At 34.8% G+C, this 26,365-nt stretch overlaps 3 protein-coding genes across 4 annotated transcripts; all 3 read left to right on the top strand.

The window, feature by feature from the left end:
• On the top strand, nucleotides 705–7,037 carry LOC109725346. Of its 2 annotated transcripts, XR_002220237.1 has the most exons (9): nucleotides 705–932; nucleotides 2,754–2,812; nucleotides 3,210–3,509; nucleotides 4,115–4,172; nucleotides 5,206–5,330; nucleotides 5,578–5,640; nucleotides 6,130–6,254; nucleotides 6,424–6,618; nucleotides 6,730–6,867. XR_002220237.1 is itself a non-coding variant. In XM_020254503.1 (8 exons), the coding sequence occupies exons 1-8, from the start codon at nucleotides 854–856 to the stop codon at nucleotides 6,875–6,877; spliced, it is 957 nt and encodes a 318-aa protein (XP_020110092.1). In that variant the 5' UTR covers nucleotides 709–853; the 3' UTR covers nucleotides 6,878–7,037. The 2 variants fall into 2 exon arrangements, 1 of the variants encoding a protein (XP_020110092.1); XM_020254503.1 differs by lacking the exon at nucleotides 6,424–6,618 and having other exon boundaries at nucleotides 709–932; nucleotides 6,730–7,037.
• Nucleotides 8,409–12,770, top strand: LOC109725644 (pentatricopeptide repeat-containing protein At5g50280, chloroplastic). Its single transcript, XM_020254899.1, has 3 exons — nucleotides 8,409–9,244; nucleotides 9,938–11,478; nucleotides 12,016–12,770. Exons 1-2 carry the CDS (start codon nucleotides 8,409–8,411, stop codon nucleotides 11,247–11,249), a joined length of 2,148 nt encoding a protein of 715 aa, XP_020110488.1. The 3' UTR covers nucleotides 11,250–11,478; nucleotides 12,016–12,770.
• On the top strand, nucleotides 18,735–23,671 carry LOC109725645 (probable pectate lyase 5). The gene is made up of 5 exons (XM_020254900.1): nucleotides 18,735–18,940; nucleotides 19,082–19,515; nucleotides 19,586–19,919; nucleotides 21,196–21,334; nucleotides 23,131–23,671. Exons 1-5 carry the CDS (start codon nucleotides 18,813–18,815, stop codon nucleotides 23,350–23,352), a joined length of 1,257 nt encoding a protein of 418 aa, XP_020110489.1. The 5' UTR covers nucleotides 18,735–18,812; the 3' UTR covers nucleotides 23,353–23,671.

The following is a 26,365-nucleotide window of genomic DNA, read 5'->3' as shown; positions in this document are numbered from 1 at the left end:
ATTAGATTGAGAACTTCCACTACAACAAAAACGGTCTATAGCGACACTTTTAAATATAGGTACATGTCAAAAAAGTGCTGCTAGCTAAAATTACCGGCACTTTTAAAAAGTGTTGCTATATGTGGGGTCGCTAGGTATATAGTGACAGTTAAAGAGTGTCGCTATAACCTAAAAAAGTGCTGCTAATTTACCAACACTTATTTAAGCATTTAGCAACTGCCGAAACTCTATCTTGTTGGCTGCGGCGGCGGAGGAGGACGACAGTAAAGGCTCTTCGTCTAAAATTTCAGTGGATTGAGTGAAGAGAGAAGAAAAGATGGTAATTGATTTTTTTTTTTTTCTATTTATAATCGGGCCAAATGGACTGAGTGTGGTGGGTTGAGTAAAGTAATCTTTTATTTTTGGTTGGATTGGGCTTTATATTTAGGCATTAATAGATGTATTTTTAAGTTTTAGCATAAATGGGATACTTACTCAAAAGTATTTCAAATATGTGTCCCTATAACCGAATTTTGTTGTAGTGTTGGTATCTCAGATACTAACTATTAATTTCTTAGCTTTCTTAGCTAACTACGCTGGGTATGATCGATGGTTCTGTTTATTAGCAAAATTAAAAGTTTTGTTACAAATATCTAAAGTTTAGGGGGTGGATATGCATTTATCCCGTCTAAAGAACGCTCATTCATAGCCGCTCATTTTTAGTCTCACACATCGACCCATCGCACACGCCAAATTCTTTTTTTCTTTTTCTTTTTTTTAAAAAAAATCATAATTTTACAAATTGGTCCTTCTAGCTCCCTAATTTCCTCGTCGCCACTATTTTTTTTACTTTTCTTTTTTGTTATTTTCGAAAATGTTTAATACAACGAGCACGTTGATGAGATTCGGGAGTAATTTCCCACCTAATCACTCGCTCTTCTCCTCATCACAAGGTTAGGTATTTGATTCACACCCTTTAAATTTTTTTTTTTTTCTTTTTGCCTTTTATTATCATTATCTTTTTATGGATTTAGAGATTCGAACTTAATTTTGGGGCTTTAATTGTCTCATGTTCGTTTTTTAGTATTTTTCTAATATTTTTCATAGGTTAAAAATTGCATTTTTGGTTGGATGAAACACTCAATTGTTTCCTGGGAGTAAACTAAAAAAGTAATAATAAAAAAAAAAGCCTATGAAGTTGTGTTGTGTTGATTCTTTAGTTCATGGTTAATATTTTGCTTTGATTTAGCTAATCACTTTACTTAGCTATTTGAATCTTATGCGATTTAAGATTGTTAACAAACGTAGAGGAATTTGAAATAATTAGAAAGTAATTCTTTTTTTTAAAAAAAATTTTGAGAGGGAAAGTTCGCATCCTACATGCTTAGTTTATTTTTTTAGAAATAAACTTAACTGAAAATGCGAAGCAACTAGGCTTCGAACTTGGGATCTTAGGTACCAATCATCAAGCCCTCTGTCACTTGCGTTAGGAACAGTCACAGTAATCAATTAGAGAGTCTTTTTTTTTTTNTCAAGCCCTCTGTCACTTGCGTTAGGAACAGTCACAGTAATCAATTAGAGAGTCTTTTTTTTTTTTTTTTTTTTTTTTTTTTTTTTTTTTTTTTTTTTTTTGAGAGAGAGAGAGATAGGTAGCACGCTACTTGCTTCGTTTATTTAATTTAGAAATAAACTTAGCTGGAAATGTGAATCAACTAGGATTCGAACTTGGGTCTCGGATACCAACCACCAAGCTCTTTGTCACTTGCTCTAGGGACGGTGGGTGTAATCAATTAGAGAGTCGACGTAGTTTATTTTGGCCTTTTTGAGTTTCGGATGGCAATGTGCTATTGCGCGAATACAAGGTGATTTTAGAGACTATGTATACTATTGAGTTATAGGCGTCTTTTCGCACTCTTTACCAACCAAATTATGATCGAATAAATAAAAGAGATTTGCTGAACAAGATATTCATACAACCGAATAGGCCCTGAGGCCCCGTTTCGATGTCGGAGTAAGATATTTAATGATCACTTACTCGGAATGAAGATTTTTTTTTTTTTAATTTGTGGTTGAAAGTTAGGAGTTTGATTTGGTAGAATAGTACGTGATGATTTATCTTATTTTAAAAAATGATTTGAAGACTGAATATGGTATTCATTCCAGACATTTGATCACACTCCTTTTCTTCCAAAAGACTACATGCTTCTTGAGTAAATCAAAGGGATATATCGAATAAGATGTCTGTGCATCCGAACATGGCCTTGGCAATATATCTTTTCGTACTATCTACCAACCAAATTACATCGTAGTATCGTACCACTGAGTAAACAAAAGAAGATGCAACCAAATATGCCTTAAAGAAAATAGTTGGGTGATTAGATGCTAGATGAGTAGTGATTTCAAATTTTATTTCGAGTCTAAAGCCTTTTCTTCCAAATAAAAAACCATCACCTTAGTGTCATAGTTTCTCGGCTCTTGAACTGAAACAATAAGTTCGAATAGTCGCATATGTTACTGTGTTTTCAAGAGTCGAGTTGAAGCATGTTCTTCAGAATAACATTAGCTAGTTAAATAGGAGATAGCAACATGATCCTGATGGGGAAAAGTTGATTGATAGTTTGATAATTCAAGTAGATTTGCACCATTTGTACCATCTCCTGCTTGATAAGTTTTTGATCCACTTTTTTCATCATTGAATTGCTTAATGCAGATCTTCTTTAGTCGATTGTGATGTAATTCTGCTTCCTTACATTTGACAGACCGTATTTAATCAGGTAGAAAGTATAGCAGCCCCTTTACCACAAGAAAACGTCTTCTCGTTTATCCATGCAGTGTAAGTGCTAGGTTACATTTTTTCTTATTGAGATCTAGCTAATCAATGTATCGACGTATTCATCGTAAACGAACCATAATTGTCTTCATGTTTTGAAATATTCAGTACCCTTTTGTGCCTCTTTTGCGTAGTCTTTAGAATGAGTTCTCTACTTCAGAACGCACAAGCTTCTAGAAATCAAGTGTTTGTCTGGGAAAGAGTTTTGAACGTTTGCTGTGGCGAGAAGCTAGAATGAGCTTTCATTCCTTGATAGCATAGCAACCACTACGAAGTTTCTGCTTCTGCTGCAATGCGAAGCTGTAGAGGATATTTTAATGATGAAGCCCAGCAGGCCTTATGTCTCTGACGTGTCAAAATCCTTTGTCATTTGCGACTGATTCAATATTTTCTTTTAAAGTGGAATCAGGTACAACTCAAAGCATTTGCATCACGAAAATCTGAGAGGAAAAGGAGCGGTGATCGAAAAACAACCAAAGAAGGAACGCTGACAAGTAAAATACTTTCCCCAGATGGCTATAAGGAGTCGACTGACAAAGATTCTAATGATGGTAATAGTGGTCGTTCCGCCAGTGTCGAACTGCTCAATGAGAATGCAGATGCCGCTGTTCAAGTTGCAGGCTCAAGTAGAGCTGCGGTGCTTCAGGCTTGTATTATCACATCCGTCTTATTGGTTGCTTCAGGGGTAGCAATTCGGCAGGTTAAGTTTCTACTTTTTGTGCCAATTTGTACATTTTCTCTCTTGGCTGGAAAACAGAACATTAATACTGGAGTAGTATGTGTCATACAAGACATATTTTGGTATTTTTTTATCCTAAAATAAAAATAACATTTTCAGGTAATCTTGCGTACAAACGTAAATAACAACCTAAGAATTTAAGTGCCGTGGCATGGGATCATGCCGAAAACTTGTCGGCATGGCATAGTACGGTGTGTGCTGGGTCGTGCCGATGCGTGCCGGATACAAAAAATACATATATACCGACACATAATGGTATAAAATATTTATTTTCTTTAGCAACAAAATATTCTAATTGTTTATTATGTATCTTTATCAAATCTCTTGAACTTTATTGAGAAAATTATTTACTAATTTTAGAGAGTGTGCCATCGGCATGGGGATTGTATCGTACCGATATTTTGTTTGCACGATACAGTACGGTAGATACGGCCCTTGCCGATGGCCACTTAAATTCTTGCAACAACCACTAAATTGAAAACTACTAGCGAAATCTTTCGTATCCATGATATTATATTATCATGTTTATTCCTTATATTTGAAATTCTTATTGTTTCGATTTGTAGGCTTCCCATCTTGCATATGCAAAAGGGTGGGCAAATTTTGACTCTACAGAAATAGCATGTAAGTTTTCGTCGTCATTGTTACTTCTGTAAAGAAGCTTTTACAGAGGAACCAATGGCCTTGTACTAAAAATGTTGCTACGAGACTCGCGCAGAAAAGAGGCTTCAACTCTTTACTTTAGTTGTGTCGCCCATTAATTTTTTTTGTATATTTTCTAATTAGTTGTTGATCTCTATGGAAAAGAATATCTTGAGACTCTGGGTACATATTTGCATTATAGTTCGTGGAGTCGATACATTTTCTAGATATATATATATATATATAGAGAGAGAGAGAGAGAGAGAGTTAGGCTACTATATTCTTATGAGTATAGACTCTAGAGAGAGAGTCAGGCTACTATATTTTTATGAGTATAGACTCTTTTGTACTCATAAGTTTTCGACCGTTAGATTTATCATTTTGACCATTTCCACCTGTTGGATCATACTATTCAATCAACCACCCACTCAATCCTAGAGGACCACTATCATTCTAACCGCACATCCCTTCATCCAACAGCCGAAATCTTATATTAGAGGATATAACAAATGTACAAGCATCTAAGCAACTATTCGTCCACTTTATATTAGAGGATATTAAAGCTCTTCCTTTTGTTTGCTTTTGTTTTGGGAAACAAATTCGCCCTTACTCCATTAGAATGTAGATCTTGGTTGTAGTTAAAAATATGGATTGCCGCCGTTTTTTTTTTTTTTTTTTTTTTTTCACATTTAGATTGTGGTTAATATATTGTGCTCCACTTCTCGCACTTGTTTCTTAACTTTCATACGATTTTAACCAACTTCAAGTAGTTAACTGCCTGATTGGTGAAGGTGGCCGTTAGTAAATATTTCTCTTCTCCCACAAATGCCATATGATCAGAATTCAGAAAAGCCGTGTTTTTGAAATTTCGTGATAGTATTTGTGTAATCTTGATTTCACATATTATTTTCTTTTTTCTTTCCATTGGTATATTGCTTGCATGCCTTGTTCAATGTTTTGCAGTTATACCATATGTTTTTTTTCTTCGATTGACCGTTTATTGGCCGCTTTGCAGTTGGTTTTGAAATGTGGCATATCGAACTGATCGTGGGACTAGTTATACTGATCTCAACTAGTCGATTTATTCTCCTGAAGATATGGCCAGATTTTTCAGAGTCTAGCGATGCAGCTAACCAACAAGTATGCTCGATACCTGCGACACACTTATTTAGCTTAAAATGTGTTATTTGCTTCTTTTCTTATCTTTTCTTAAACATTTTTTTTTTATATTTATGTTTGATTTGTGTTAATAAATGTGAAATCTGATTTTATCGTTGTTTTCAGTTAACTAAGAAAAAATAGTGCTTCTTTTAGTTATGTGAGGAATATCATCAAATCCTTTCTAAATTGATCCTGTTCCTTCTTTTTTTCTTTTTTTTCAAATCAGATTCTTAGTTCATTGCAACCGTTGGATTATGTCGTGGTTGCATTTCTCCCCGGGATTAGTGAGGTAAAGATATTATCCGTCCATATCTCTCTGTCTTTGTTCAGCAAAGAAAGCTATTACTGCTTCTCCAAACAGTTCTTAAGCGCCTCTCTGGTCTCGGCCTATAGAGCAGCTTCTTTACTCCGAAAAGCACCACCATAATTTGATAAATAAAACTCTCGGATCTTTTATTGTAGCAAGAAGCTAAAACAAGCTTCTGAGCATTGAAAGTAGAAGCTTCAATTTAAAACTTCTAATCCTCGCAGCAAAAAGCTAGAGGGTTGACTTTTTGATAGAGATAAGATGTTCGTGTTTCCTCTAACAGTTCTACTCACCCAGCACTTCGAAAGCTCTAGCTAGGCCAAACAGGCTCTTAATGTTACTTTTATTGCATCATCTGTGTCACTTTCGACAAACAATTCCTTCGATATCTAAATTGCTATAATTCTCTTCAAATATCATCAGTTTATAGAGAACATGGTTGTTAGCTCTTAGCATCATCTGCTATGACAGGAATTGCTCTTTCGCGGGGGTCTAATGCCGCTTTTCGGACTTAATTGGATAAGCGCCCTCGGGATCGGTGCTCTCTTCGGAGTTCTTCACTTGGGTGGCGGCCGGAAACTTTCGTACGCCGTTTGGTACGCGATTATATACACTATTTGATGCAGGATTTGTGAATCAAAGATTAGGAAGTTAAATTTAATTGGGACAAATCCTAGGTTTAGAAACTCATCTAACGCAATATGATGTTAGCACAGCGGGATTTAGATACGATACTTATCCCTAGATGCTTCTAAAAATTCGTAGGTTCGATTCAACCCGGACCTATCTCGGGTCGGTCAAGCCATATGCTACCACTACGGTTGCGGCGTCAACGACGTTCGTACACCCGAAAAGCCCGATCCACATCACTATTACAACCACGCACAGATTACAAAAGAAGTAGAAAGCGCGAGAATAGATTCGCGTCTCTTAGAGCTGATATTTGTCGAAAACTTCGAGGTTCGAATAGGCTATATAAGTAGAGTTTCTTCAATGTATGAACTCAAAAAGCATAGTGTAGTGAGTATTTGTTTTCTTGGTTTTACATTTGTGTTTTGATGATTGTTCCAGGGCAACATTTGTCGGGTTCGCCTACGGCGTGGCGACTGTAACTTCCGCGAGCCTCGTTGTTCCGATGGCGTCGCATTCGCTGAACAATCTCGTCGGAGGCCTCTTATGGCGCTTCGCCGCTTCGAATCCGCAAGAGAAGCAAATGTAAACTTCTCTATGTAAATTTGTTGCTCTTGAAGATCTTGTGTTTTGCAGATGTTATTATGAAGTTGTTTTGCACATGGCCTTATGTTGAATTGAACAACATATTCTAAGGCTAAATTATAGAAAATCTTTGTGTAAATATTCATTTTTTTTTTCTCCTGACTTTTTAAAATTTACATTTTGTTCCTTTAAAATTTCAAAAATATTTTAGGGGATGCGGTGTTAATAGAATGGGCAAAATAACCAAATTATCCATACTTCTTTTATAAGAAAAAAATTATTTTTTAATATATTTTTATCATTTTTAAGAGTAATTTTGGTATAAATTATAAGAAATAAATGAAATAGTGATGAAACTTTGACGGAGGGGGTTAAATGTAATAATTTGAAATGTTGAGGGGGTAAAATATAAGTTTTTAAAAATTAGGGAGGGAAAATAAAGTAGTTATTTATAAAGATTTTTTTTTTATAATTTAGCCTATTTTAAAAGAAGCTAAATTACACTATGAGGGGCATGACACTATGATGCTCAATCTTTAATTTAATAAAATTTTTAATTCAAAATTTATTAATTATTATAATAAGGTTTTTAAATTTAATTTAGTTGATTAAACACTGACATATCATTGATATAGAAGTGATGTAATATTGTAATTATTGTTGCGTTATCAATCATAATACTATTGTATTATTTTCTCGTTAGAAAAAAAAAAAGCTTTAACGTTTTTTGGCGCACCCATCGAGGTGTCTAGTTGTCAAAATTGAAACTTTAGGGGCCAAAAAAAATAGAAACATTTTTGGCTAGCTTGTTATATTTTCTCTCAAAAAAAAAAAAATTACAGAAACCCTTTCGTAAATACTCGTTTTTTCACTTTTATTTTTCTAACTTTTAAAAATCTATAGTTTGCTCTTTTAAAATTTTTGAAATACTTTTAGGGATGCATGATGTTAATGGAGAGAGCAAAATGATCAAATTACTCTTACTTCTTCTATAACGATAAAAATAATATTTAAATATATTTTTGTCACTTTGAAAGGTATTTTCTGTACAAATTATAAAAAATGAACGGAATAGTGATGAAACCCTGACAGAGAGGGGCTAAATATAACAACTTGAAATGTTGATGGGTTATAATGTAGATTTTTTACTCGAGAATAGTAGTTCTCAGTTATCCCCACCAACACCTCCATTTATTATATAAAACTTTCTAATATTTTTTTTATCCTTGGGAGCAATCCAATTTTCATCCAAACGCTATTTTTCTTATCTCCATACTTGTATCTATCCCTGTAATAGCTAGTTCTTGCTTATACCCGAACCAAACGGTACTTTAAAAATTAGAAAGAAAAAGTAAAAAAAAAAGTATTTATAAGAAAGTTCTATATAATTTAGCCAAAAAAAATGTCTGGTTGCCAAAATTAAAACTGCAGGGATCTATTTGCCAAAGATTCAAAAGTTTAGGGGTCTCCATGCATTTTTCACCTTTAGATTATCTCCTCTCTCTCCTGACCTTTTTCTCTTTTGCTCCTCTCCCATGGCGCTCAAACTCCTCCTCAACCCCTTCTCCTTCCCCTTCCCCTCTCCCCACCTCCCCAACCTCTCCTCCTCTCTCCTCAAACCCCCCAAAACCCTAATCCCCATCTCCTCCTCCTCGACCCCTCCCTCCCCCATCTTCCTCCCCCACCTCGATCCCCCACACCCAAAACCCCCCCCAATCGAGGAAGAAGAAGACGAATTGGTCGGAGAATTCGCTGAACTAGATGTAGAAGAGGAGGAGGAAGAGGAAGAGGAATCAGACCCATTTCTCAGCTTCTTCAACCGCCGCCGCAGCGCCCCCGTCGACGACCCGAAGCGCGAGGGTCGCCCCTCGCTCCAGCGCAACCGCCGCAGCTCGTGGCACCTCGCCGATCCCGGCGAGGTGGAAGATGCTGCTGCTGCTGCTGCTGCTGCTGCAACCCTAGTTCTCGAATCGGCGGCGGAGTTATCGGATTCGGCGGCGGCTGCTGCTCCCGACGACGGGGTCGTCGGGGAGATCATGCGGCTCGCGAGGAGCCTCCCGGAGAATTCGACGCTGGGGGAGTGCTTGGGGAGCTACGAGGGGAGGGTCGGGGAAGGGGAGTGTGTGGAGCTGATGGAGAGGTTGGGGGAGGAGGGGTTGGTGTGGGAGTGCTTGTACTTGTTTGAGTGGATGGGGCTGCAGGAGCCGCCGCTGGTCACGCCTAGAACGTGTTCGATCATATTCCCGGCGCTGGGCCGCGCCGGAATGGGGGAGAAGTTGAGGGTGCTTTTCGAGAATTTGCCGAGGGGGAGGCAGTTCAGGGATGTGAGGGTGTACAATGCCGCCATCTCCGGCCTCGCGTGCTGCGGGAGGTGAGTTCCTCTTCAATCATCTCATTGATGTTTGGTCCATGACCTTCAAGTTAAATAGGTTACTTGATAATTGTACTCAACTCGAAAACTTATCACAGTGTCGCCGTTGTTGTGCATTGCACATGACCAGGCCCCATGTTTGCTGGAAACTGGGTTGCATAGTAAATGATGTGTAAAGTGATCATTGTAGTTATATGGAGAAAATGCTGTTGACGGTGGATATTTTGATAGGGAAAAACAGAGGTGATATCATAGATTAATCTGTTCAGATAAGCATTTAGGACCCAGTGTGGATAAGCCCAAATTTAGGGACTAAATATATGATGGGCACTGATATTAATGCAACAATTCGGTATGAATAATCAAAGAGATCCGTTTTCTATCTTCACGGCATGCCGATATGTCGCTAGTATGGCCAATCTTGTAGGTTTTGTGAATTTGTAATAATGTGTAAATCCATGCTAGCATTGCCTTATTTAGTATTTTCTTGTTGTGCTATGAAAAGCACAAGTAGTCATAGTGGAAATTGCGGGTTTTTAATCAAATTTTAAACGTAGAAAACATTCTGTTTAGTTATCGAGTTATTCATTATCAGGATTCAGCCAATCCGACATTGGTGTTTTGATGGTTCTCTCTTTTGTTTGTAGTCCACATAGATCTTCTCTGTTCTAACATTTTTCTGCGGCATTTCAGCTATGATGACGCCTGGAAAGTGTTCGAGCTTCTGGAAGCAAATAATATCCGGCCGGACCATGTCACATGTTCTATTCTAATAACTGCGATGAGAAAAAGCGGGAAATGTGCGAAAGATGCATGGGAGTTCTTTGAAAAAATGAACAAGAAAGGTGTCAAATGGAGCTTAGAGGTCGTCGGTGCTCTTATTAAGTCCTTTTGTGATGAGGGGCTTAAAAAAGAAGCCCTTATCATTCAGTCTGAAATGGAAAAGAGAGGAGTTGCATCAAATGCCATCATATATAACACGCTGATCGATGCATACGTAAAATCGGACCAGGTTGAAGAAGCAGAAGCCCTTTTCAAAGAGATGAAAGAGAAGGGCTTAAATCCAACAACCGCAACTTACAATATTTTAATGGATGCATACAGTAAAAGGACGCAACCAGATATTGTCGAAGCTTTGCTCTCCGAGATGCAAAATTTAGGGCTAAAACCAAATGTCAGGTCGTATACTTGCCTTATAAGTGCTTATGGTCGGCAGAGAAAAATGAGCGAAATGGCAGCCGATTGCTTTTTAAGGATGAAAAAGGCTGGTATAAAGCCCACATCACATTCCTATACTGCCCTAATACATGCGTATTCAGTTGGTGGGTGGCACGAAAAAGCTTATATGTCGTACGAAAATATGAAACGAGAAGGAATAAAGCCTTCTATAGAGACTTACACTGCTCTCCTTGATGCATTTAGGCGAGCGGGTGACACCGACAAACTAAAGGAGATTTGGAAATCGATGATTGCTAATAAAGTAGAAGGTACAAGAGTCACGTATAACATTATTTTAGACGGGTTTGCGAAACACGGGCTTTACATCCAAGCAAGAGATGTTATGTTTGAATTTGGGAAAATTGGTTTGGCGCCCACTGTAATGACTTACAATATATTGATGAACGCATATGCTCGAGGAGGACAGCATTACAAATTGCCACAGTTGTTGAAGGAGATGGCGACTCTTAATTTGAGGCCTGATTCGGTTACTTATTCTACAATGATATATGCATTTGTCCGCGTGCGCGATTTTGCTAAAGCGTTTTTTTATCATAAGCAAATGGTTAGAAGTGGTCAGGTACCTGACGCCGGAGCATACGGGAAATTGCGGGCTATTTTAGATGTGAAAGCAAAAACAAAGAATAGAAGGGATAGGAGTGCTATTCTCGGAATAGTCAACAGCAAGTTTGGTATAAAACCGAAGAAGGGTAAGAAAGATGAGTTTTGGAAGAATAAAAAGAAGCGCGCAATGAATGCTCCTAGGATTAATAGCGATAGCAAATAACAAGAACTGCTCATCCAGTTGTTTTCTGTTGGATGAGTCATTTCCATTCTATACTTGTAAATGAAAGCTCTCCTTCTATAAGAGGACAATTGGCTCTAATCAACAAGGTGGCGCAAATAGAAAATTGGGTGGTCAGAGGCCTTGAAACATCTCATTTGATTCTTGTTTCGATGGAAAGATTGTTCTTGGCGTATTGGATCTCTTCATGTGGTTCCGGACAAAATTTCAGGTAATTACTGTTTCTCTTTTCAGTATATTTGTTCCAGAATATAAGTAATGTTGGCATTTTATATGTATAGAAGTAATCTAACTGTTGGTTGCATTTTTTGTGAATTAATTGCTGTTAATATTAAATATCTAACATAGGATCTCTCTCTTTTAATTGCCTTTCCTCTCTTTACAAAGATCTAACATGCAAGAGAAAAGAGAGAAGTGTATCGAAGTGATATGTCATCGCTGCTTAAATGTTCTTGGTTTTGGAAGGATGAACACTAATGGAAGAAATATTAAGTGAAGTTTAACTATCAGCAATGATATTGGTAGAAGTTCTCAAATCACTGCAAGTCTGATCTTAGATTTCTTATCTGATTTCCCGAAATTTAAAGTGTTTTCTTTTACGCAATCCGCAAACTTGTGTTCACTGCGGCAGTGGATTTGCAACCTATTTATCTTGTCAAAATAACTTCTTTTTCGCGTAGTTCCTTATGACCGTTTGATATTACTTCACATTTTTTTTCGCTTTTGCAAACTCAAATTTTTGCTATAGGTCGATAGCATGAATGGAGTGAAAAGGTTTACTAGTCGAGCGAGTTATAAAGCACAAACATGTTTGGCTGCTATTATGGTTCGAAATTACTCTGTTCACTTCTCTTTACATGCAAGTAAACAGCACGCGACACCAGATTCGTCGATTTGGACGGCGTGTGGGGCCCACGTGTCAGGTAAATCGTACAAATCCCCTTCATACATTTTGTTCGATGTGTGTAAACGGCAGGGGGTATTGCATTACTTCATTAAGATTTAGGACATAGGAATCATGATTTGTGGGTAAGCCTCCAAATCCTCCGCTGGGTGCGGTAATCAAACACATACTTGGCATTCTCTTTTGAGTCTTACAGCAACCTCTCAAGTGCTTCTACTTACAGCTCTTCTTCCTTTTCAAAAGCCCCAACTTGTTGTTCTCCTCTTTAGAATGCCTCTCAAATGAAGTCAATGAGGCTACAGAGAAAGGCCAAAGCTTTGAAGTAGCATCCTATAAAGGTACTTTTTATTTAAATTTTTTTTTTCCTTTGTTAGCTATATATGTAGGCTTTAGTTTAGGGATCATTCCATGTTCCCACGAGCATAATGAGAAATGGATAGGAACCAATTAGGGCATTATCATGTTTGTTCCAGCTTCTGCTTTTACTTACAGCAGCAACCTTTTCTACAATGTTTGGCAAATAGATAAATTCGAGATTTGTAGCCTCGAAAACGAAAAAGTTCAACTATGGTGCTTCTAATTCTGGCATGTTTGTTTCAGCTTATGCTTTTGTTTTTAACAGAGAAAATTTTGAAACTTTTAAGTTGAAAGAGATGGTGAAAATTGAGATTCGTAGCCTCAAAAGTCGCAAGCTCAAATTTAGTGCTTTTAATTCTGCTACAAATAGATGGGAATAGTTTTCTGGCGTCAATAGTATTTTTTTTTTGTCGGTTTGATTCTTAAGAAAAGAATCTAAAATTTTTTTATTTGAAAATAAAAATAAAGAAAAAGGGTGTGTTTCATGTTTTTTTTTTTTTTTTTTTTCCCAGAGTAAAAGGTACAAGGGAGCAGAGGAATAGGACTTTGATGCAGTTCCTATGTCACTATCATTTATGGCTTCTTTTAACTACCTAAGTGGCCAAAATAGTTGCAATCAAATACACACACACACACACACACACACACAAAATTTATACCTCAAGTTACTATTACCTTGCCATTTTCAGTTTGTTGATAGTGCAGTTGATTGCAATTGACAATAGTTGGTTGGTCATTTGTATCATCTTAATTTAATTACATTTAACAAAACAATGCATGCATGCATGCATGCATGGGAAATGTAATTGGTGAAAAACAACCAATTGATGAGGATGGCAGATACGGGGAACAGATTTTTGACAGATCGCGGGATGGATAAAAGAAAGGAATTTTTTTTATAAATAAACCTATCAATTTTTATAATTGTAAAAATAATTTTGTTAAAAAAATAATTATAAAAATAGATCTCTAAATGCCGTGAATGATTCACCGCATTCATAACTTGTCATTAGGAGTAGAAAAAGGGTAAAAGCGGTAAACCATTCACCGCTTTTACCATTGTAGAAATATAAAAAGAAGTGAGAAAAAAAAAGAAAGCGGTGAATGGTTCACCGTTTTTAAAAGCGGTGAATCATTCACCGCTTTTATAGGATTATATTTATAAATAAAAATTTAACAGGTCTATTTTTAGAATAAAATTTTAAGAAAAGACTATTGCACTAAAAAACCCGCTACGGGCTTCTCTGCCTTCCGCTCCTGTTTCTCAGTGTATCAGGACGAATTTGGGAGTTTTTTTTTTAACCTAATTTTTTTAGAGAGAGAGAGAGATTATATATTTTCTTGCCTATTAGTATTAGCAATTTGTTATCCACTCAAAATGGTTAAGCTCAATATTATTAATAACTAGAGTACTAGTTCTTAGACACCCATGTAGCCTTTTCTTTTCCCCCTATTTGAGAAGAAAATTGACATAACAAGTTGGGTCATGATGCTAGAAAAATTTTAGGGACTTAATTGTTAAATAAGATTATAATGAATTGGGCTGGAATACGATTAATAATATTTGTGTTCTTTTACTATCGAGATTTTAATCTTTGGATGATAAATTGTAGAGTTAGGATTATAGCGGTCCCCTAAGGTTTAGTAGTGGTTTCTCTAAGGTTGAGTGGGTGGTTGGTTAAATAGTATGATTTAAAGGATTGAATTGATTAAAGTGTAAATCTAATTTTGCCACAGTTAAAAAAAAATTAAAATATTAATTTTGCCCTTAACTTAAGAGCAAATAAGAAATATTGGTAACGGTAGAGGGGTATATTTGAAAAAAATCAACAGTCTAAATACTTTTTGTGTCCCTGACTGAAGGACAAATAAGAAAAGCTGGTGATGGTATAAGTGTATATTTGAAAGGGCAAAATAGTAATTTATACAAATAACAGAGTTTATTAACAGATTTTAATTCTAGGGGCATAGTTAAAATAGGTTGGAACGTAAAAAAAGTATTTTCAATATTAGCCTTTTAAGAGGGGTAAATCAGAAAGTGGGAAATTTTTTAGAGGTGTATAAGCAATTACCCCTAAAAAATATTCAGATCTAGACGAGCACAAACATGAATATGATTTATAAGAATACAAAATTTTTAATATATGGTAAAAATATNAAAAAAAAAAAAAAAAAACTTGGGGTAGCCAATGGACACAGAAACCATGAATGGAGGGAAGAGGCTTACTTAGTAAATCACAAACATGGTTTTAGCATCTCTAGGCATTTCAAAGCTATTAAGACACTAGGAAGCATATATAATAGTGGGAAGAAGCAAAATGTCCATATTGTTGTTGAGCTCAAGGACCCTCAAATCTCTCCACTAAATGTGGTAACATACACTTTTTTATGTTATTCTTGTTTTATAATTTATTTCTATCCTTTAATTAGGTGATTGCAACAGGCCAAAGTTGGCTAGTGATAAGCAGTTACTGCACCCATATTTTCACACTTTGGTATCTCATACAACATCATTGTTAATAGTTTATTGCTATTTGAATTAGGCATTGTTATTAACTCACTGGATGGAACAAAGTTAAGCCCCACAGATAAAAAAAACTTTGTTAGGTGAGGAACATACTTATAAATTAAAAATTATTAGCTCAATTTCAGCCATTAATCACTTATTTTATTTTTTTTTATATATCGCAATATACTACTATCTTTCTATTCATAAAATGATGAAAGAGTAAGATTGAGCATTTAATTTTCAGCTAATTTTGAATATAAATATTAAAAATATTGTTCTCAATAGCTTAAGCTTAACTATTGTCCTGTAAAAGAGTGATGATATTAACATATTTATATTTATATTAAACATGCATACACAAGAGCCTCTCACAATAGGTGTAGTCATATATGAATATTATTCATAGGGGCACTCATGCAAGTAACACTGTTACTGTAAATGCTTGCATGTGAGCCCCAGTTGCTCTTTAATGAGAAAAGGTGGGTCCAAATGTTTAGATGATCACATACAATTCATGCAAACCCTTGGTCCCTAACCCAACCACAATAATAATTGAACCAACACTCTCTCTCTCTCTCTCTCTCTCTCTCCAAATATATTGTTCTTCCTCTCACTACATAGTGTTGGTGGATGAAGTGCTGATTGAGCAGTACTTTTAGAAGAAGCATTATCGTAAAATATTTTTAACAGATACTCTTCAGTGTAGTATTAAAGTTAGAAGTATCAAACTAAAGCTTTCATTCAATTGTGGAGTGGGTCTCAAGCAGAAACATCTAATTGGTGAATACTCTACTAGAAATCCTTGTAAGTAGCAGGAGATAAAACAGATATAGCCAGACAAAGGGATATATGCACCAAATATTTCTTGCTAGAACAGAAAGTATTAGACTTGTAAACGCTCATGCAAATATAGTCAGACAACAATATATATGTATCAAATCATTCTTGTCAGATCGTTGGCGCTAATTATTAATTCCAAAAACTCGAATGCTAGAAATATACAACAAATTCACTTAAAACGTGCAAACACAGCATCTACGAGTCTTGATTGTGACTCGGTCTGATCAGACTCTTGCCACTCTGAGAAGATAATTAGGCCCAACTCATGACCTCCCGTCGTTTCGAATATGACTTGATCCAATCTGATCTCCCGCTATATAATATAATGCTGACTTCTTTAAGACAACAATTCTCAGTGCTATAGAATCATCAGAGTAAATGCTATACTATAGATGGCTGCTGTTGAAAGCTGAAGAGAAAAGTGACATACTTATACCAAAAAATAAAGGGTGCAGATTTACTAGACTTTATATGCCCAAGAAGATAACTGCTACTAAAACAAGAAAAAAAATAAATAAAAAATATATTTGGACAAAGAGATATATGCACCAATTTATTAAAAGCTGCTTCCTCTTTCTCTAAAAGAAGAAACCACAACACCGACAAGTGATCATTCAATGCTCCCCCATCTTGTTCTGCTCCTCCTCTTTTTTTCTTTTTTTTCTTTTTTTGTAGTTTTGAAATCAATTTCTAGGGTTTTTCAACACAACACTGACACTGTCCATGTGAGATCTGTTCAAGCCCACAATGTGGCTATAAATCTCATGGATGTGGAAAAAGTGTACCATGTTGAAATTAAAGTGATTGTACTTGTTACTGTTCATACCAAATTTCCAAGATAATTGGTCTATAACTTTAGCTACAACAATATTTTTTTTTTTAGCTAAATTACAGAAAATCTACATATCAAAATCGGATTTTTCACTTTTTTCATGTCATTTAAAAACCTACATTTTACCCTTTTGTAAAATAAAAAATATTCACAGGGAGTACGGTGTGAACTGCGATGACAAAATAACTATTTTGCTCCTCACCATTTCGTCCCTCACTATGTTTACAGGAGAAAAGGTTGAAGATATTTTTGGCATAAAAAATATATAATCATATTTTATAAACGAAACTCTAAAGGGATTACTAACGATAGGGGGTAAAGTGAATATTTTTTATTTTATAAGGGAGCAAAGTGTAGGTTTTTTAATGACAAGGAGAGAAAGTGAAAAATCAAATTTTGACAGAAAAATTTTATATAATTTAGCCTTTTTTTAATAAATAATGCAGTAATTACACTGTGATCGAAAATTTTATTATAAACCAAACATTAGAGTATCTTAATCTCCGTCTTTCGATTTAAGATATTACTATAAGAGCAACGAAAATTAGAGCTACATGAATATATATTTTAGGTTATCTTATTTTGGTTTAATTACTACTACATGATTTTAACTTCAATAATCAAACCAAAAACTCACCACTACTCATGATCAAATAGTTGCATTAATTGCATAAATTGGAGAAGATACATATAAAATAAACTCAATTAGTAATAACCACTATTTATACAAGATTAATTATTTCTTTTTATTTTTTTATTTTTTTTTAACTAAATCGTACCCAATCATTCTATGTTACTGTTAATAAGATCACAAAATCCAAAAAATGAATATAAGACAATACAAAACACATTATTTGATTCCATGCTTTTTTAAAACCTTATTATTATGCTTACTAGTGAATTACCCGCGCGATGCTGCGGATATAAAATTATTTTTATAATAAATTATATATTTTTTAATATTTTTATATAGTTTTATAAGTCTAATTATTTATTAAATAAAAAATTATATAAAAATAATTATGCGTAAAGTAAATTTATACAATAATTTATTTTATAAAATTTATATGAAAAGAATTTGAGATAATCTATCAAAATAATTTAAGAAAACCAATAAAAAAAATTGTAAAAAAAAATATTTAATAAAATTAATTACATATATACACATATGCACTATATTTCTAAAATTTTAGTTCTAAAATTTAAATTCTATATTTTTTTATATAGCGATATTTTATGTAATTTAAATTGCATTTATTAGGTTAGATTTTATTACGCGTATTATTAGAATTTAGAGATTTAAAATTTTAAATTTTGTATTTTATATATATATATATATATATATATATATATGTGTAGAAAGAGAGAGAATAGGAGGGTTGGGGGACACGTGTCACTCTAAGGTTTCCCAAACTCTCCTTTAATGTAGTTAAATAGATTTTTAAAATTTTTTTATTATTATTATGTTTTCCTTTTTTTGGGTTTTGGGTCGTAATAATGGTAGGTCAGTAGTCCTATCCATATCATAAATATGTCGAGAAATTTTTAACTAAAAAGATAGGTACGGTAAAAATGCATAGAGGTCCCTCAACTACTAGTTAATTTGATATAAACAGCTAGAATTTTAATTCCTATTATTTTCACGTAGCAGTAATAAAATTGACTAGGCGAAATAATATACGTTAATATTATTCATCAAACTAAACTGTGGGATATGATTACAATAATTTTAAATTTGAGGATCAAAATGTCATCCGCCGTATTATTTGAGGGCCAAAAGTGTAATTTAGCCTATGTTTTTCTCATTTATATTTAACTACCTAAACTAACAAACTACCAAAATAGTATCTCTGTAAATAATTCCATAATTTACGTTACTTTTGGTGGGACCCACACTCTTACTTTTTGTAGTTTGATCACACCCCCTCCCCCTCTTTTCCCTCTCAATTTGTTTACTCCCTTTTTTTTTAATAAATAAATAAATATCTTAAATTCTCACTCTATAAATTGCACCCAACTCCCCCTCTACCATTCACCCACTTTCTCTCTCTACACTTATTATATAGAGAGAGATTAGAGAGAGAGAGAAATTAAAGGAAAAAAATGACTCTCGCTCTTCAATTCATTCTCTTCGTGCTCTTCTCATTTATCGCACTCTCTTTTTCTCTCTCTTCTCCTCCATCGAACACGATCGTCTCAGACCCTGAATTCGTAGTACAAGAAGTCGAAAGGTATATATATATATATATATAGATATATATATATGTAAAATTATTATTATTAAAAAAATAAATATTACTGTATAATTTTTGAAAAGTTTTAATTTTTTGTACATTAGTATATAATTTATGTGTGTTGTAATGTTTTGTTAGGAGTTTATACAATGCTTCCCGTAGAGGATTGGGATATTTGTCCTGCGGGACGGGAAATCCCATCGACGACTGCTGGCGGTGCGACCGGCATTGGGACCGGCACCGCCAGCGGCTGGCCGACTGTGCAATCGGGTTCGGGCGCAATGCCNCGATCGGGTTCGGCCGCAATGCCGTCGGCGGCCGCGACGGCGATGTCTACGTCGTCACCGACGGCTCCGACGACGACCCCGTGAACCCCCGGCCCGGCACGCTCCGCTACGCCGTCATTCGGGACGAGCCCCTCTGGATCGTGTTCGCACACGACATGACGGTCAGGTTGAAGGAGGAGCTGATCATGAACTCGTACAAGACCATCGACGGCCGCGGCGCAAGCGTGCACATCGCCGGCGGGCCCTGCATCACAATCCAATACGTCACGAATATTATCATTCACGGTATTTACTTGAAATATACAGACACAGCGCCTACGGATCTCAATTATGATATGTTTTTTATATCCGGTAGGCATAAACATACACGATTGTCGGCCGGGGGGGAACGCTTATGTGCGAGACTCGCCGGGGCACTACGGGTGGCGGACGCGGTCGGACGGGGACGGCATTTCGATATTCGGGGGGTCGCACGTGTGGATCGACCACTGCAGCCTCTCGGCGTGCACCGACGGGCTCATCGACGCGATACACGGGTCGACGGCGATCACGGTGTCGAACAACTACATGTCGCGGCACGACAAGGTGATGCTGCTCGGGCACAGCGACGAGCTCGTCGCCGACAAGCATATGCAGGTCACCATCGCCTTCAACCACTTCGGCGAAGGGCTCGTGCAGCGGATGCCCCGGTGAGCCGCCGGAGGCTTTTTTGCACTTTACTCACTTCTTTTATAATAATTTGCAATTTGGTCCTTTGGGCCGTTAATTAAGTTGGTGACAGTAGTAGTGATAATTATAATACTAATATATTTTTTAACTTTGCATTAATTTTTTAGTTGATATATATATTAAATTTTTTTTTCATAAAATGCCATTAATTTGTTGTTGGAAATTAATTTCCTTAGTAATGTGTTGTTCTCCACCAAAAAAAAAAAAAAAAAAAAAAAAAAAAGTGGACCACACATTTCATAGAACTATGTAAAAGCTTAATATCATATTCAAAGTTGGAAGTAATTATAATTTCACTATAATTGTAACTACATAGCGATTCAAAATTCACTATTTTGGTTTAATATATTTGAATTCAGTTAGTACAGTTGGAATTGTATGAGAATTAGAACTACGCCTAAATTAACCGCAGCTGTAAATGTAGCAACTGGAGAGAGTACACTACAAAAAAAACGGCCTATAACGACACTTTTAAATGTAGGTACATGTCAAAAAAGTGCTGCTAGCTAAAATTACCGACACTTTTAAAAAGTGTTGCTATATGTGGGGTCGCTAAGTATATAGTGACAGTTAAAGAGTGTCGCTATAACCTAAAACAGTGCTGCTAATTTACCAACATTTATTTAAGCATTTAGCAACCGCCGAAACTCTATCTCGTTGGCTGCGGTGGTGGAGGAGGACGACAGTAAAGGCTCTTCGTCTAGAATTTCAGTGGATTGAGTGAAGAGAGAAGAAAAGATGGTAATTGATTTTTCTTTTTTTTTTTCTTTTCTGTTTGTAATCGGGCCAAATGGACTGGGTGTGGTGGGTTGAGTAGAGTAATCTTTTATTTTTGGTTGAATTGGGCTTTATATTTAGGCATTAGTAGATGTGTTTTTAAGTTTTAGCATTAATAGGACACTTACTCAAAAATGTCGCAAACATGTGTCCCTATAACCTAATTCTGTTGTAGTGGTAATTTTAAATGAAAATAAACTTAGCTCCCTAATCACTTATTAAGTATATTTCTTAACTGCATATAATAAAATTATTTATTTATATTTATAGCTTTTTTTGCTACATCCAATCAAACTAGTACATATAGTTTAAACTACTGTGTTTCCAGCCACATTATGTACATGCATTTTATCACAGCATCTATCAAAACTGATTGTTTTACGAATGTACAAGTCGCGATGTACAAATCAAAGATGTTGTATGTCAAACATTTAACTTTTATACAATGGCGCGAATCAGGTGTCGGCACGGGTACTTCCACGTGGTGAACAACGACTACACGCACTGGGAGATGTACGCGATCGGCGGCAGCGCCGCCCCCACCATCAACAGCCAAGGCAACCGGTTCTCGGCCCCCGACAACGAACGAGCCAAGGAGGTGACAAAACTAAAAACTCAACACTACCGTCCTGCGCCTTTTTCAATTTCTTATGATAACCGTCCCTTTCGGACACTGAATTTAGGGTCTGTTTGGATGCACGTGATTTTTGTTCTCTATTATAGTTATTAGGGTGTTAGATTAAAGCGCTATTTGGGATTTTAGAAAGACTTTTACATACATGAGAAAGTACGAAAAAAAAAATATTCTGTTTATTTTCGTAAGTAATTTCTAAAAAATTAAGTTAATAAAGAACGATATTTTTATATTTTATATTTAATACTTCACTTTCTCTTATGTTTAATTTTGAAATTTTTTGATAGGCTCGTGACGTAAACTTGAATTAAATAAATAATAATAATAATATTAAGAGCCTAATGTGACTTAAATTTAGAATTTTCTACTCTGATACTATGTTAATTAATGCGAAACTACCGTTATTTTTCAAAAACCTCAGATAATAGAGAATGATATTTTTTATATTTTATATTTAACAGTATATCTGTGCATGCTTTCGTTACAATTTTGTTTACCAAATAGCATCAAATAACCTTCAATATCGAATGGATCCTAAGTTATCTAGCAATAATTTATTAACTATGAAAAATATTTTTAATAATTTATCTTATTTTTAAAAAATATTTTTAATTTTTTTATAAGATATTTACATTTAAGCCCTCAAGGTTTTCTAAATGGATTGCCCATCCCCATTGATTGACATGTTCTCTCTTTTACTTTTCACTTTTACTTTAGTGGTCAAAAGGCTTTGCACTTGCTCTTTCTTTTTTAGTTTTATTTATTTCACCATGCCTTTAATAATAATAATAATACACTGTTATTAGTGGAATTTTTTTGGTACTTGTGATAATTTGTTGCATAGTAAAACTATTTGCTAGGCCTTTTGTAGTAAAACAATGTAGACCAACCTAATAGAGAAGCAACATATATTTATATATTGGCTAAATTAGAAAAAAAGAATTTTGTGTACTTTAATTCTTTGATGTCTCAATTATCCCCTTACTTTAAAATATAAGAATTTGAGATTATGCTATTTATTACTGTCTCAGATCAGATCTAAAAATTTAGAGTCGACTACTGAATTCAGCCAGTTCGAAAGTTTTACTGGAATCATTTAAAATATCATACTAATCGTGTAAAATATTAGAAAGTAAGTAAATGAGATTTCTTTTTTAACTAAAGTTAATGAAATTAGTATTTTTTATTTGCGAATATTATTATGGCCATCCGCCAACTTACTTTTATAAACTTTTATATCTGAATTTAATAATTACTTTAAAATTATAAATCTATATGAAATAGTGGTAAAATATATATGGTGAAAATTGACATGGTGAACCAAATCTAGGGAAACTTTTTTTTTTTTTTAAAGGAGTATACTATTGTGTACTCAGTATCGTGGACAAACAAACTGGTTCTAGATATTTGTCCCAGAAGAAAAATCTTTCTCGTGATTCGTGCCACATGATTATGTGGTACACTACAAATTTTTCTACGGTGCAAAACATTTTTAAGTATAAAAAATAAATATGTACTTTATCATGAGATCAATATCATCGATTTTGCACTTCTTTTAGATGTTTTCACCATATTAAAAGCTAATTTATATCGACTCTCAAAAATTGTTATTAAATTGTTATATATATAAAAAGCGAAATCAATCATTAACTGTACGTTGAAGTACATTCTGAGGCAGCAGTCATATGAGAGAATTTAGGGATTAATTCTGATATCATATTATGTGATAAATCAATCTGATAGGATACTTGTGCTTGCAGGTGACTAAGCGTGAGTTTGCGTCGGAGAGCGAATGGAAGGACTGGAACTGGCGATCGGAGGGCGACCTGATGCTGAACGGCGCCTTCTTCACGCCCTCGGGCGCGGGTGCCTCGTCGAGCTACGCCAGGGCGTCGAGCCTGGGCGCCCGGCCGTCGTCCCTCGTCGGCGCGATCACCGTGTCGGCCGGCGCACTCTCGTGCAAGAAGGGGTCGCGGTGTTGAAAAAGAAAATACGCAAAATAATATTTGATCATATATAATTAAGAAGAGATGATTTGAGTTTGATAGTGATTAATGGGCACTTAATTGGGCTTTTTTTACTATTTTTATTTTTATTTTTATTTTTTACTTTTTTAAAAAATTTTAAATGGTCCAACCTCGGCCTGTTGTTCTTTCTTTTCCTGATTTGGATTGGATGAAGTGTGAAATCCTTTTGGGGTCAGAAAAGGAGCAGGTCCTGATGTGTTGATATATTTAGTACTGAATATTATATTACGATTGATGAGAATTTTACTGAATATTATGTTACGATTGATGAGAATTTTTTAAATTAAAAATTACTTTCAGTTGAACTGAAGTTCATATAAATTTTTTTTATTGCTATTTATTTGATAAGAAGCCAATGAGTTTACAAACTTTTGTTATTTATTTTACTAAAAGAAATGTATATTAGTACATAGAGGATGAAAGAAAAAAAGTTGCATTAACCAATATTTTATTATTTTTTTTATCTTTTTTTCTTCTGTAATTGACTTTGGCACTACCTAGGCGAAGTTAATTATGATATTTTGGAAAAATATAGAGTTACAGGTGAATCTAATTTACAATGAGCCAACTAATTTACAATGAGCCAAATAATAGAAGTAGATATTTATAGCTGAAAATGACTCCTACTTTCGACGAAACAAACATGCCTAATAGTCTCTCTCTCTCTCTCTCTCTCTCTCTCTCTCTCTCTCTTCATTTGAAAATGGCTCAAGGAAATGCTTTTGGTCACCGACAAAAGATTTTCTACAAATAATTCATGTGTTGACGAACTCATATGACATCTCTGCACATCTCTGCATAAATTAATCAAAATCTTTCGCACTATATATACTAACATTGCTCCTCAATTTTGCGAAAGTTATACCATATAAAATATATCTGAAACCAATTCCATTGTGTCATGTTTATATCTATAAGGGTGTAATTAAGGAAAATATAATAAATTTATTTTCAAATGGTGTTTCAAAAACATTGTTCTTATGCTTGTTTGCAATGTGCACATTTTGGATTAATTATTTTTATTATTATTCTTATATGGCTAAAATATAGAAAATTCTTTCAAAAATACTCGTTTTGTCATTTTTCTCTTTCTAACTTTTCAAAACCTATATTTCACGTTTTTCAAATTTTAAGTTGATACATTTAATTAGTTCCCTTTAAGTCAAAATTCCATCAGTGTTCCGTCCATTTCTTGTAATTTATAAAAAAAATATCCTTCAAAATAACAAATTAACTAAAAAGTTATTTTTTTTATAAAATAAGTAAGAACAATTTAATCATTTCACCCTCTTAATTAGCGTCTTAACCTCCTGAAAATGTTTTTCGAAATTTTATAGAGGCAATATATAGATTTTTAAAAGTCAGAGAAAAAAAGTAAAAGGATTAGTATTTATAAAAAATTTCTGTATTTTCGCCATCTTAAATAAAATTATTGTGACAGAAAAAATTTTCTCAGTAACACATGATACTCCCCTAAGGAGACTTTTTTTTTTTTTTTTTTCAGCTTTAAGAGGTGGGGGTTGGCACTGGTGGTGCATTAGAAAGATGGGCCATATTTGTATGTGGGATGCCTCTGAGGAGCTTAGACTTTTTTGTGCACAAATTACAACTCCAACCTCAATCAATATTTGGGAAGCTCAATTTCCACAAAAATGGTCCATGCACTTCCCTCTTTATAGCACCCTCTGTCTTGTTCTGTAATAATAGATTCAAGAGACTAATAATAACTTAAGTCGGATGAGTCCAACTTGTTCAATACGGCTGCGGCCTATAACAGAGCTAATAGTAATAGACCTAAAGTGCAGATAGGTTGAGGCAGATCGAAGCCCGTAAGCACTGTGACTGAGCCTTTAAGTGCTTAAGTGCGTCTTTCCTATCGGTACGTTTTTTTTGGAATAAGTGATTAGTGCTTGTGACCTACACTACAAATGTTTAAAGTCGAGTCCTCAGTCTCCTCCTTTGACAAACTAACTTATTGCGCCTTATAAACTACTTTATTAAACGATATTATATCTTACAACAGAGTCAAATAAGTTTTTAAAAATATTTTTCTTTATACATGAGTGCTGGATGTATAAAGTAGAGATATATGGATGGCAGATCACGAGGCAAGTCGCGGCCGACAAGTGATGTACTGGATAAGAAATTAGGGATTGGCATTCAGCTTTAAAATTTGAGTTTTCTGCATTATTTATAAGAAATTTTTTTTCCTAGAAGAAAATAATGAAAGAAAAGCAAATAAAATATATGGAGATTGAAATTGATGGGTCATTGAGAAGAAGGTGGGACATAGTTGCATGTGGGTTAACATTTAAAGAGCTTGGACTTTTGTGTACAATTAGTACTACCACCTCATGTTTAGATTCTTTAGAATGCCTAAAATTTCCATAATGATGGTCTCAAGCACCTGCTCTATACACACACACAAATATAAAAAAAAAAAAGAAAAAAAAAGATTGGTTAGCTAGTCTCAATTCATCGTTACGTGTCATTTTTTATCTATTCGAAAATTATAATCCTTATTTTTAGAATTTAAAAGTTTTTTTTTAAGTTTTAGTACTAAAAAGAACTCAACGAATCATTGGATAAAAGCAAAATTAATACATTACAGTGAATCGGAAGTTTCCCATGCAATGAGACGTTCTCGCAGAGCTTAGCACTCAAACTTTATACCTTATAAATCCCCTTGTCTTTCCTTGCCCTCCTGCAAATGCTGATGTTCACCCTTCAACATCCTCTCCTCCCCCTTTGGCAAACTAGATTATTGCACCTTCACTTGCATTCAATTTTAGGGCATGTTTGGTTCATCATTCGAATAGGAGTGGAAAATGAAATTGGATTACTTTAGAATGGAAAATGGAATGATCAAAAATATTTAGTTCATTATTGGAATGGAAATCGGAATGAAAATTTAAAATTTTTGACAGAGGGTTTTGATTAAGAGAAAGGAAAGTGATGAAGGGAGAGG

This window comes from Ananas comosus, linkage group 20, assembly GCF_001540865.1.
Source record: "Ananas comosus cultivar F153 linkage group 20, ASM154086v1, whole genome shotgun sequence".
Classification (NCBI taxonomy): domain Eukaryota; kingdom Viridiplantae; phylum Streptophyta; class Magnoliopsida; order Poales; family Bromeliaceae; genus Ananas; species Ananas comosus.
Note: the sequence above shows the minus strand (reverse complement) of the source record. Positions and strands in the feature narration are given on the sequence as shown.